At 36.2% G+C, this 14,372-nt stretch overlaps 2 protein-coding genes across 3 annotated transcripts in view; both read left to right on the top strand.

The window, feature by feature from the left end:
* LOC126869480 (protein DPCD) overlaps positions 1 to 14,372 on the top strand; it is a 37,849-nt gene that overhangs the window by 1,578 nt on the left and 21,899 nt on the right. Inside the window, exons 3-4 of one of the 2 annotated variants that reach the window (XM_050626083.1) lie at positions 77 to 310; positions 564 to 691. In XM_050626083.1, coding sequence (XP_050482040.1) covers positions 77 to 310; positions 564 to 668 — 339 coding nt within the window. In that variant the 3' untranslated portion in view covers positions 669 to 691. Of the gene's footprint in view, positions 1 to 76; positions 311 to 563; positions 692 to 14,372 lie in introns of those variants that run through there. The other variant, XM_050626085.1, reaches the window with a different exon arrangement.
* LOC126869479 (RNA/RNP complex-1-interacting phosphatase) overlaps positions 722 to 14,372 on the top strand; it is a 49,186-nt gene continuing 35,535 nt past the window's right edge. Inside the window, exons 1-2 of the mRNA XM_050626082.1 lie at positions 722 to 1,177; positions 1,889 to 1,964. Of these exons, the coding sequence (XP_050482039.1) occupies positions 1,155 to 1,177; positions 1,889 to 1,964 (99 nt within the window). The 5' untranslated portion in view covers positions 722 to 1,154. The remainder of the gene's footprint in view (positions 1,178 to 1,888; positions 1,965 to 14,372) is intronic.

Here is a 14,372-nt window from a genome sequence, read left to right as displayed (position 1 = left end):
ATTTAATCTAAATATATGTTTGAATTTTCCAAAATATAATGAATAATAATCACTACTATATATATCTTTATAATAGCCATTTATTACAAGAAGAATTACAAAAACTGCACTTGAATGGCGCATAAGGAATTTGCCATATCCACAGAATGTATATAGTGTAACAGCAGAAGATGATAACACAATAACTGTTCGTACAACCAACAAAAAATATTTTAAAAAGATAATAGTTCCAGATTTAGAACGTGCTGGATTAAAAGTAGTACAAGACAGAATATCCTTCACACATCAATACAGTACGCTAATTATTACGGTACGAGAAGTATCTGTATTTTTAATACATTTACATAACTAGACTGCAGACTTTTATGCAATATTATATTTTTGTGAATATAAGTCGAAGGACAGGATCTAAGTAGTGATTTCATTTATTAAATATTGAGTATTTTGTATATTTTATATAGTTCTGTATATTATTCTATGCATTTTTGCACCTTTAAATTTTCTACAAATGCATAAAGGTCTGTAACCTATATATAATTATTATGTTCATTTCTTTTTTGTAGTATAAAAAACCACCTGCACTTCTGGAGTTGGAAAAAAAGGTATTAGATGAAATATTACAACTGAAAGCAAGAAAAGATGGTGATGTACAGTGTCCAACAAGCTAATAAAATCTTTTTTTCTAAAAATATTTTTCTGTTTTGCTTGTCCACAGTCATATTTAGAAAATGAAGTCAAAGAAATTAAATTTCACATTATAATATTTATCATTAATATCATATAAATTAAACGCATTATTATATATAACTGAAAATTTGATTGAAAATTTATTGAAAAATTTATTTAAAAATATTAATCTATAGAATTTTTATGCATATAGTAAACAAACGGTAAGTATTTTATTCTTTTTAATTTGGTTAAGAGAAATAATCTTTATAAATACTTTTTGTATGAAATTTATTTTTCAACGTAGCGGCATTGCGCGCGCGAAAATCGAGAAATCGATAGATCGATCATTCATTCGTTCTGCGTCGCGAGTACTATCGACTGCATCTTGCTACTATGTATGTGTGCCGTGTAAACTGTGTTGGTGATATTGCGTTTCGGTGTTATGCTTATAATTCCGCATTATAATATCTAAATAAGCAAAGAATATGATGAAATCTATACCCGAGAGGCAAGTATTATTTATTTTTTATTTTTTACAATTCCATTGAGTTTAATGAGGCATTTAAAACTATTTATTCAATGATTTAAATCGGAGGTCACATTGCATAGAGGTTATGTTATTCTGACTTTCCTTGTATTGTTTTTAATATTTCTTTTCTAAGCGATATTATCGGTAGGAATGTAATTGTGAATTAAAATATTATCAAATGTGTTCAGGTTTATCTGCTCCGTAGTCGCAATTAATACTACATTTTTAATATTTCTAAATGCATTTACTCGATGCGGTTTGTATGGTAGTTAACTTATCGGTCGAGAAACACATTTTTCTTTATTGTAAGGTAATTTCATAGACGATACTTTTTTCTAATATTAATATATATTATATATATGTAGATAGATATTATTATATAAATTGAAATACATTATTCCGATTGTATATATTAAATAAAATTTTTCAAATGCCATTATTGTTGAGTGTTAAATAATTTCAACTTCTGTTATCTAAAATTATCAAGAATGAATCCGAATAAGTACTCACGCGGCGCTATTTCTTTTTATTTAACATTATCTGTTTATGCTTATAGTTGTTCAGTGATATGTGTACTTATACGTATAATGAATGTATATTAAATAGATGAATAAATAAATGTATGTGTTCATATTTTACATACTTTAAGTGTGTTGTATCTTTATTCATTATTATTATTTTCTATCTTAGGTGGTTGGAATATAAACCCTATGGCACAGTGATCAGTGGTACAAAAATTCTTCCCTTTAAAGTTCCATTGAAAGAGGTGAGTGTTCTTGTTAATAAACAATTGAAATTTGTAATTTAATATATAGGTTCCGTACCTTTTTCGCACATACCGTAACTTTTCGTTTCTAATAAATTTACAAACTGCAATGTTCTCGTCAATAAGTTTACTAATTATAAGTGGAAAATATGTAATATAGTTATATGATTTTTATAATTGCAATTGTAAATGTAATTACAAATTTACCGTTTAAGTATGTTTGAAATTTGATTCAAATGTTTTTTAAAGGTTTTTTTTTATTTATAGTAATTCAGATATAGTTTGTCAAAGAATTTATTTCTTTTTAACGACCTATAATTTTTTTATGCAATATAGGATACAAACTGTAAAATACACAAAATTGAAAGATAAATAAAAATTTATAATTGAATGGAATAATTAAGTTATCTTGCAATTGAAATATTTCTTGCGTTATTGAAATAATTAAAATATACAATTACCATCAGAATACCAGCAGAATCGAAGTAGAATAAGATACGTATTACTCGAGAAATTTTATCTTGTTTTAAATATTTCGAAATTTGAAGCTTAAAGTTTCTTTAAAAGAAAGTTAGAAAAATGATTTTCATTTGCAAATCGTGTTTTTAGAACCGTCGCTGTTAAACGCATGGTCGATGTCGTCGAAGTCGCTTTACTGTGTTTCTTTTTCTCTTACCTTTCATAGTAAATCAAACATCCTCTTCGCGGGGGTCGTGGCGGCTTCGAAGCTGAGATAAGATCGCATCGAATTCCAGAAATAGAGGATACAGTGCCGGTATCCATACGCGTTGGTGCGTCTCGTACGACTTAGGTATGCGTGTACACGTTCCGAGATACGTGGCACGGGCCACCGTGAAATCGATGCATGCCAGTGGTATAGAAACCATTTTTATTTACAGTAACATTGATCGATAAGGTACAAATAATGAGACATGTGACAAATTAATATTTGAGTCTCTTTCATAATGATTTAATAAATGATAATTAGACTGCTAATATTTATGCAAATTTATTTTTTTACAAATATGTATACAGCTACTCATTCGTATAGTATATTAATATAATTATAACATAGATGCGGACAATATTTAGACACATATAGATAACATATATTTGTTGCTTTGTATAAGAGAGGATGATTTAATTATCGTGTTGTATATTCTATGAAAATATGAAGCATTTATTGTAGCTTGAAAATATGTCAATAATTCTTTATTAAATACTTCTATTGTACGGTCAAATGTTATTGTTAGAAAGAAATTGTTATTTATAGCACTGTGTACGAATATGTAATTAGAAAAATGAAACCTAGATGTTGCACTTATTAAATATTAACTATTTATTTTCAATAAAAATAGAAAATGAAACTAGGAGTTGATTTAAAATATATATACTAGGTATGAAAAAAATGTGTGTGTTCATTGGATAAAAATTGGTTCTATACCACTGGTGTGGCATTGGGAACGAGGGAGGCTTGTTTGTCGATGGACCGTGTTAGTAACGGTAAGGTGGGAAAGGCACCTCCGTGAGATCTGGTATCGGTCCAAGCCAAATTGCTGTATTGTTGCATGTCCTGACTCCAGCGTAGATATAAACAAGCTTGATGTATGCACACACTTCGTTCGATATGCGCGGCAGTGCTTTTTGGATCGTGAATAGCCCAGCTCGATTGTTTGCCTAGTAGCTGAACAAAGTGCGATCGTACGCTCCCATGCTGGTTGCCGCTGTGTGATGTATGTATCGCAGTCGTGCTGTGATCTAGCGGCATTCACTGAAGTTTGTTGATTTTCAGGATACGTATACGTACGTGATTCAGTGACATCTTTTCTTCGTTTTTCTGCTTACTTTTATTAAGGTAACGGTTCTTAGATTGTATCTTTATATCGAAAGATTTGTAATTTGATTATGGACAATTTCGAGAGATACTAGGAAATAAAAATTGTTTGATATATTAAATAATATCTTCAATTGTTGCTGATGAATAATAGATAATGTAAAGAATGTCTGGGTTAAGCTACGTCTTCTTCAGTATCTTTATATTGGAAGATTTAGATTAAGGATTAAATCGATGGATAATAGATAATCTAAAAGAAGTTTGGGTTAAACCACTTTGATTTAAAATACTTCGTCTTAATTTTTATTTTATATTTTGTGTAATACATATTATCAGAATATAGATTAGGATACTCTCCGGATTAGGATATCAGTTGAGGGTTCATATACAAACAAAAGTATCGAATGAAACAATTTTGAAGGTATTTCTCCTAAATATAAGAACTACCTGCCTTTGGAATTGAGAATGACTGTATAGAGACGTTCATTGTGGACTTGAGTGTTTTACAGATGTAATGAAAAGTGGTATCAACGGTGAATAGATTTCCATGTGAAAATCGGCGTTAGCAATCGGATACGCACGGCTGGAGACGAGTCAGGAGGGCACCGCTATTCCCGTTTGTTTCGAGTCATTTAATTTCCGTCTAACTCCAAGCGAACCGGTTTTTCTCGTCTACCGACGTCCTCTGGACCAACAACGGACAGTTGCAAATAAGTTCGGAACCTTTTTGGCCGGGATTGACCGCTATGCATATAGGCGTGCATGCATACGCAAAATAGGAGGGTGCCCCGACTAATTGATTCTGGCGTCGCGGGCATTACATAAAACAAGTCGAAGCGAGGGCCAGGAATTGGAGTTGGGTTGATTGGGCCCGTTGCGCCGGCCGCGGGGGGCCACTCGTTAATAGGGCCCTGAAATACCCGTGCGAGCTCGTGGCCGCGTGTGCTTGTGCTCTCTCTTTCTCTCTTTTCTTCTTCTTTCTTCTCCTCTTCTTCTTCTCTCCTCTCCTCTCCTCTCTTCTCATCTCTTCTCTTCTCTTCTCTTCTCTTCTCTTCTCTTCTCCTGTTTTCGTGTTCGTGCTCGTGCTCGTGCTCTCGTACTCGTGCCAGCACCCATTCTCACTCACCTCTGCGCCTTGAGACCGCACGACGGACCGCTTCTTCATCTTCTATAAGAACGTGTAACAAATATCGGCTCACACGAAACGTGATACCGTCTTCGCCGACACGCTGTACGCTTTCTACCTTTCTCTCCCCCTTTACTTTCTTTTCTTTTCTTTTCATTTTTTTCACTCCGGACACCGTCCTCGATGAATTTAAGCCGATAACCCCTAGTCACCATATACATTGTAAAAGATGCGCTTTAAAGTCGATTTTAATTTTGGATTGAATTTCGTACGCGTGTAATTTGCCAAGGAATCGGTGGATGGAGGATGCTTGTCGAGGATCGTTCTGGAAGCTCGCCTCGCGATAGCTTAGCTTTAGGCTAACGCGGCCTTGGCTTTTAGGTTTTACGTTGTATGTACACGTACTTGTCATTGTTTCACACTACTATTCTTTTACACGATCGATGCTATAATTCATGCATTTAATGTACTGCATCTCCTTCGTCTTTGGTTCTATTCCTGTAATCTTCTATCATCTAATCTAATCAATCGCTTGCTGATATTATTGCTTATTTAGATATTGTGTCAATAGTTCCAGTTAGCGTTTATGATAGTTATTTGTTGAGCTTGAGTTTATCATATAAACATTCTTTTCTTTCATCCTTTGCACAAGGTTTTTTATTATATTTATTATTATTTTTATTACGTTTTAAACGAGCGGTGGAAGAAGAGAACGATAATAGAGATACTAATAATTAATATTAGTATACATACAATTGGTACTAATAATTAATATTAGTATACATGCAACTTTCCTGTGAATTATTCTTATATATTCGTTATAATCAGGTAGTTTGACTAATCCGAACGAGGGTTGTGATTTCTTCCATTAACAGTGGGAACACATTTACCAATATTTTACTCGTTATACGAGTACGAGTAGTCGTGCTAATTTATTAGAATTACATAATCAAACCACTTTTTGATCGAATTTGCGATAAATTTAATATTTCACATTTATCCACTTAACTCTGCTCGTCTTGTATATTACGAGTTTCATAAGGCTTATTTATCGTGAGAAAAGATGCAGCACGAAAGATAAATGACTAAAAGATGAAATGATAGACATGGTTATACGTGTTACTTGCAGTATGTCAGCAGCGAAGAATATTGAAATGTTTTCATCGCTCGTGCCGATGTTTATCGCTTCGAAAGTTCTTTTTTCGTTTGCATTTCATAAAGTGAGTGTAGATACTCGCTATATATACGCGAATCTTTCATTCAGCACGTTGCCATTTAATATTACAGTGAAAAATAAATATAAGGTAGAATGCTCGTTATTAAAATTAACAATAATCGTACATTTAAAATCAATTTAATGTTAATTGAATTAATACTATTGAAAGTGGAATGAATGTATAGATAATGAATTATATTGTATTGATGGATAGATTAACAATAGAGTAAAATATGTATAGACGGAGATAAATTTTCTCATTCTTTAGCACAAAAGGAATGATGTAAATGTTGGAAATCAGAAGGCAGATAGGCACACACACACATGCATACATATCGGATCGTATAGTATTCCTTCATTCTTACCATTCCATGCAGTTCAGCCAGAATACCTGAGATTTTCCCTTGAGACCGTTCAACCGCAGTAGGCAAATTCTGCATGTTGAAGAAGAATATTAATTTCTGACTTAAGTTCAGGTTGGAATCCACTCGAAAATGGATAGGTTGTCTTCGTGGGTGATATCTGTATTTCAACCCTTGGAAATCTTCAAAATTCAGATCGCTATCGTGTTAACTTCTCGGTTACATTCAGGCTAACCACCCTCGTTGTTTTCACGGAGGTAAAAGTCACTTTGCTTTGTCTCGAGAGTTCGTGATTTCGTGTATTTTGTCACAAACCTTGTGTATTACAGGAAAATATGATTTATCTATTTTATTTATTTAAATAAATCTGTGTTGGACGTATTTTTCCTACTGCAATAATTCATAAATTAATTAGATTATTTCAGATAATAATTATCAATTGTATCGGTTGAAATAATTCATAGAAACGGGAATGAATATAGTACGAGTAACATCAGTCACGAATCTTCCTTTTTCCTTCCTTTTTTCGAGAATTATTAGGTCGTCCGAAAAGTTACTTTCGTGTTATAAGGAAATAATAGACGCACAATGTTTTTTCTTTTATATTAATTTATTGCATTATGCACGAACATAATAATATAAATAGAACGAAATGGATCATACCTAATTCAATAAAATAATATAAAACAGAAGTTGTTGTTCGTCTGTTATCGCCTTATGAAACGAAAGAAGCTTTTCGCATAACCTAATACTTTCAATACTCTGTTGCTAAACTAACGTAGCTTTTATTAGTTTGTTCTACTGCTTTAATATAATTTGATTCGAAAAACTCCATTCTTCGATACATATAAATTAAAGAAGCTCACTTGACGGATGATCTATGATAAAATTAGCATCTTTCTTGTAAATAACTTTGTAACGTGGATACCTTCCAGAATGAAATCTCCGTCAATATTTATGATGCGAACCTTTCTTCCAGAGGAATTCATGTAGATATACGATTTAACATGCGCGATGATTTGTCTGATTAATAATACAGGCTGTAATAATTCATAAAGTTTTTACACCATGCGATTTGCTCGTAGCCGAGGGATCGTCGAACACGTAAAAATCGAAGAAACATTAAAAATCTTCAAAATTACGCGTCGAAGACATCGAATTAATTTGTCAGGCATACCGAAACCATCATTCACCGCTGCCATACGTGATATTTTGCTAGCGCATGTCGCACAGCACTGCAAACATTTTTTTCAGATATGATTTATGAACAAGTCCCTGGCAAAGTTTGTAGTGAAGAATGTATTCGTGTCATGGTCCGGACTTCGTGTTTCTCGGACTTTTTGGCTTTCGTTTCGTTCTTCTTCTTTTTTCCTTTTTTTTTTCTTTTTTTCTTTCAGCGAAATGTTAAGTAACGGGCTTCGACGATGGTAATCGGTTTGTTCACTGTCGGAAGTAATAAACGGCGGTATTGTGCCTTGTCGTAGACGCTAATCTCGCGGGCAAACACACGATTTCATGGTGGAGGAATTATGGTTGTGCGCAACTTTTATCCCAAACTTTCGAAATCTGTCCGAATACAAACATCGTGCTGTCCATTTACAAATCTAGGACGGGCAGGAACTTTAACTTTTCTGATATTGAATTGCCGAACATTTTTTGACACCTAACATTTTTTAATTGCCAAAATGGGTGTCCCTTTAAGCGAGAATAAGGTCATACTTGATTATACTAATGGTATTTTAAAATCATGGCAAACTGTTAAATGAGTAATTCTTTCGTTATGCAATTAATCTATTGAATTAAATAACTCAATTTATTGCAATCACTTCGAATTATCGAGAAAGAAATCGTAAAAATATGAAAGTATTTTGAAATTTTCATAAAAAATTTTCTTCATTCTACATCGCCTGTAAAAGCAGGAAGACAGAAGGACTTTCTCAATGGAAATTGATAATAACTTTCTTGTTTTTTATCAATGTCATAATCTATCTCGTACACATTATACAAAATACGATTATCAGCTAATGGTAAAATAAATCTAACAACTTCAATTAATATATCGAAACTTACTACTCGAAACTCGCATGACATTGTTCAAGCCACGTTAAATCAACAATACGTAAATTTACTCGTTTTATACCACCTTCTCGTTCGACACTCGAGTGGATACATAATTTACCACGACTATGTTCATATAAACATGCTCAATCTCCGAAGAGCTTTATTTATTTAGCCACTATTCACGTGTTTATTAATTCCCGCGATTTTTCGATTCTGGCGTATTCTTTGAACAGATCTATTGGCTTGCAACGAGGTGGGCCTGATGTCCTATGTTATTAAACGATGGTAAATGTTTGTTTAACACTCGTGATGCGCAACGATGAGTACAATTTCCCATCTTCCCATAGCCGTAGAAGGGAACTTCGCGAAAGGGATGAACGCCAAAGACTGGGCGAAAGAAAGAGAGAAGGAGACGGCGATTGTAATTTATGCCGAAGTTAGCGAGCAACTTCGATGACTTTGTAAAATATTACTGATCCCCGTTTCGGAGATCTTATCTGGCTCCGACACCGCGCTCCGTTTCGTCGGAACGCCTTCTTTCTCTTCTTCTTCGTCTTCTTCGTCCGCCTCTTCTTCTAGCAGGCTGGCGCCTGTAAGGGGATCGTGCGTCACGTCGAGAGACCCACTGCGCTACAGCGATTTTGCTCTCCAAGTTCCACGACGATCGACACCGAGGAAACCATATAAACATGTCATTCGTTGATAGAACTTGTTCGCCTTACATAGCTCTTCTCTGCACTGTCGCGAATCTCTATACGCAATCGTCGTCGAACATTTGTAGAAATCGAGCGACGGCTGAAGGAACAAGAGATATCGTAAAATAGTTTTATGTATTGAGAAGATCAAGTTCTAATATTTTCGTCTGCTAGTAAAGAAATAAAGCTGAGTGGAAGTACATGTAGTTAAACGAAACTTTAGTTAATGCATGATTCATGAAATTTCGTCTGATTGAATCGATTTGTTTGAACACGAGCTTCTATTACGTGAAAGAAAAATCATGGATATCGAGAGAAATAGCGGGCTGCTGTTCCAAGAACTCCAATTAACCAGACCAATAGAGAATACTGGGATAAAATGAGGAATCTAAATCGTTTTGTTAAATTTTGTATATGAGTATATCTCTACCTGAACATAGGCAAACATTAATTTTGTCAAGATCATCTACAAATTTTTAGCGATTGTAAAGGACAGAAATGTGGAAAATCGGTCATTTTATGCGAAAATATATAAAATATACAAGGTACTCGTTACAACTTTTAATAAATAAAAAACAAACGTCTCTGTCTAACTTCTATTTCTTCGGTTGTATTCGTAAAAGTATAAATTTGCATAAAAATCCGTAGACAATCGTATGAACGTCTGACTACACGAAACATGATAATACATAAAATGACACCGCTATGTATTCATACGGGGGAAAGATTCCGAGTTTTATACGTGTCCAGTGTTAGGATAAAAAAGGCAAACGTTATAGAAGGAGGTGACTCGGCGACTAACGTGAAAGTAGGTAACAAATTGACGAAAAGATAGTAAAAGTTTTTGTCGGGTCCCAACGCGGTCATCGCGTGGTTCCAGGTGTGGGTGCCGAAGGGGGTGGTCGAAACATAGGGTTTTAGATACCGTGGGGCAGAGCGGAGCACGCCACGGAGGACACTTTTGTTTCGTACTTTAGTGTCACGCTGTCCCATCCATCGCGTTTCATCAGATATGGTAGCTGGGCCACAGCCTATCTCTGCTAGATGAGATGGCGAGTGTCCATCTCGAGGCCCTCTCTTTCCGGGAACCCCGCGGAGTAAAGGAGATCTTGCAGTAGCCAACCTTATCTTCCTGCCCGATCGTGTTTCGCCGTTTCTCTTATTTTGCGAGCCATCGTTACGCGCAGGTACTATGTACTTACTGCCGTATGTGGGTGCGTGGTCTGTTGCATACGCGTGCAACCAATCCGCCTGGTTGATGTTTACCTGCTCACGGATATTGCGTTCTACGAAATCATTACAGAGGTGGAATTATTACCTAGAATTTGCTAAGTACTTTCTTTTCATAATTACGCTACTATGTGTGTATGTATTGTTTATACGTATCTTTTTTGCATAACTCTAGGAAGCTTAAAACGTTAGAATATTGCGCTCTTAGAAGCTAAACCTTTTTTTTTGCTTCTATCTTAGAGGCTTATTCTGCTATTCAGGTATTCTGTTATTCCATTAACTGGTATAATTAAAAATTAGATGACAAAATGAATTACAAGTTAGTAGACCTAGTTAGGCAAAATTCAATTTATATTATGCAGCGTAAAAATTGTACGATGCATTGTATATAAAATATGTCTGTGTGTAGATAAGTAACTTCTTATTGGGCCGAATGCAAGTAATATTTCATAATACAAAATTGTTGAGTTTTATAATGCAAAGATAAATCCTTTGGTATAATATTCAAATATTCCATATAACAAACTGTGCATATAAAAATCCTTTATTTTACTTTACTTTGATCGATTCTGGCCGTTTGACAGAGATAAGAAACTCGCGGTTTCCACGGTATTCAACAGTCTGATATAAATTCGTCCAAAGAGAATAGATCCCGGAATATTGCTTGGATATGTAGGATCTTTGTCCTTTTAACGTCGAAGTCTTACCATTCCACCTAGAACCATTCCCGGATGTACCGAGTGACATTCATTTAAACAATACTATGTGCTTGTGTTCAATCGTTAAGGGAACATAATGACATCGGCTATACGTGTACTGGGGACTCCCTTTAATACAAACGCATCGAATAATGGCTTACAGACGTCCCGTAAGGAATTTCTCATAGACCGACGACGATCGTTGAGGGGCAATAGTGTTACTTTTCTTTTATCTCTCCACTCTCTCTCTCCTCGTCCACCTCCATCAGATTCGCGTTTCTTATATCCGACATTACTATATCCGCTGGAATGCAGCATCCGTTTGAATTGTAGCTACAATACGTGTATAGAGAGGAATGAGTTCGACGAAAGAGGGGCAAGACAGAGAGAATGGGGAAGAAAAGAACATTTGTGAATTCGGTAGTTTGGATGTCTCCGATGCACTAGGGTCTGGAAGACGCGGCAGTGGCTTTATGCTTCTGGTACATAAATTTCTTGTGAATGGCGCGCGTATGAGCCAGCGCCCACCGTTCTGTTCTACCTGCCTCTCCTTTCAACCCCTCTGTCCCCACAGACATTTTCCCTTTTTTCCCCTCTTATTCCTTCGCGGTATCCTTTCGTTTTCGTCTGATTTTCTCCTCTTCCTCTATATCTTCGGTTAACCCTAGTTTTCCTCTTTCTTCCCATCTTTCATCTGAGAGTTTTGAGGCTTTCACGGATCGAGTTATCACGGTTAACATTGTCATACTTAGCACTGTTGTAGATGTCTTCGTTGCGTTCAACACTGTTCGAGACTTCTAACTATAAGTCGTGTCCAGGAGGGAGAAGTTTGGAACTTTCTCTTGTTGGACGCAGTTTGCGTCTCGAAACCTCAAACGGTTTTGGACGCAGCAACGTTATCTACAACAGCGTTAAGTGTAACATCTTTCATCAGATGCCGCAGCGGCACGCGAAGAAATTGTCAAATTTATAATCCGTTGGCTGTTTTCCGACACGTTATTTCTTCACCGTCGTTCCCTGATTTGTTCGCGACAAGGGAAACGGAGGTAAACGGTGCATCGTAAATCTGCGCGTTATATCGAGAAAATTGGCGTTTAGGTACATACGATCGCGTACAAACGATCGAATGGATAACGTTGGGAAGTAATTTCGTTGATCGAGTACATGCGTGCTCGCCGGCTGTTTCGTCCACAAAAATGAACTTCTTGGCAATGCGGTCGGATAGAATGCGGCACCGATGGGGATGACAAAAGTGGGCGTATATTTGGGGGTGATTGGTGCGGTGCCACGAGCGCGTACGCCGCCGCTTAAAAGATCCAAAGAAACTCCTTGCACGACCTGCAAAGAAAGGCTGACGAGGCGGAGTCGTTCAGCCAGGAAACAAACATTTGTTTAAACGATCCCGACAAGTCACGGTCGTAAATACCTGCGAGTCGTTAATCTTATTTTTGGTCGTGCCGGCTTGTTCGTTAATGTATAATGTATTCTCACCCCTGTAGCTAAAACAATCAACTGGACGGACCCAGGAATCGCCGGTGAAAGGTACGCCAGGGAAATAACGCCTGTGAGTGTAATACGGATTAGGTGTATAGATTATAGGTTACCGAATTCATCTTCTTGTCGGCGAAATTGATTCTTCGGTCAGTTTTTTGGCTGAAATTTATGACTGTCAGCTGGATGTCCGTTAGGTGCTTGGCCATAATAGATTCCTTTTTCGTAATGTCGTGATTTATTTGTCGAATGGAATTTTAAACCTTCGAACGTTGATTTAACGAGGTATGAATTACGATTATGTGGATTAAGATTGATTATTTTATAATTTCCAATTAATAAACGAAGCAAAGCGTTCTTTATTCGGATACATACGTTTCACTCCAATACGTTTCAAATTTGCTTTACACGCGTCCACTAGATTAGCATAATCGATTTGTTAAAGAAAAGAGGAATAAATACCGAACGTTTCGACATTTCATTCGGGATAATTTTAAATGGTTGTTCTATTCGTTTATAGAACAATGTGAAACGAGTTAAAAGAATTATTTGCCTGTTCCCGAGCATAAGTCACTATTCGAAGTAGGAATTCCAAAAAAAGTGGTAGCCTCCCAGCAGCATTTAGGTTTGTCGGTTCGGTTGCCATTTGTCGTATAGAAGGAAAGACCACCGGAGACAACGAGAAACAAATTCGAGGAACAAATTCGTAAGACAGCAGACGTGAAGGATCGCGAACCTCGGCTCGTTCGTCTGGAGCGAAGAGAAGAGCGGCGGGACCCCCCGAAGCGTGCGGACCGCCCCGAAAATATTTTTAATTTTATTACTGCCTGTAATATGGAAATTCTGTGGTCGCGGTTATCAGGTGTGAATTGAATTATAGCGATTGCCGACGTGGTTCTATTATTTATGTCCAACCAGAAACACGTTCTCAGCCGTTGAGCTGCGAGCTTTCACGATGCCTGGTGATAGGAAACACACGGTGTCTAATGGCAGTCTATAAAGTTTCGTGCCGAGCCGATACTAATTTGTTATCTATGTACATACTACACGTAGAATGGCGAAGGTATACTGCCATATCAGGGCGTACAAGGTCTGTAATTAATTCCTAAACGCTTGTACTATCTTTTTTACGATCGAATAAAAATGTCCTTGTCGATGGAAAGCTGATAAAAACTATGGAGCTCAGCGTGACCATGATATACTAAATTTTATGGAAAATGACAGGGCCCTTTCTATTCTCCTCGAGAGAATTCCTTCTTCTTGGGAAAGTCCAATAGGACAGTTATTTTCATACTTAACGATTTCTCTAGACAGACTGCACAGTGTGCTTTAATTGTCAGTTTATCTGCTGCGCGGATCTGTTGAAAGGAGCGGAGAAAAGATCGGAGAACAACATAGAGAGACGTTTTAAAGGACTCCCACAGCTACCGGTACCAATATTGCTTGGACAATCGATCGCCACTACTGACACGATGGGAGGATTCGGAAGAATCATGGAATTTTTTGTTTCTCCCATCTTGCCGATCTCTGTCTCTCTAGCTATTTTTCATGTGGTTTTCACAGGTATCACATGGTTTCTAAGCTTAGGTATAAATAATGTGACGGCGGCGAATTTAAGGAGTTGTCATATTTCAAAATGTTGATATTGCATTGAAGCAAAATTTTAATAATAAAGTACAAATATTTTATTTAGTA

Source organism: Bombus huntii, chromosome 9 (genome assembly GCF_024542735.1).
Source record: "Bombus huntii isolate Logan2020A chromosome 9, iyBomHunt1.1, whole genome shotgun sequence".
In the NCBI taxonomy this organism is placed as follows: domain Eukaryota; kingdom Metazoa; phylum Arthropoda; class Insecta; order Hymenoptera; family Apidae; genus Bombus; species Bombus huntii.
This window is presented reverse-complemented; position numbering and strand designations above follow the sequence as displayed.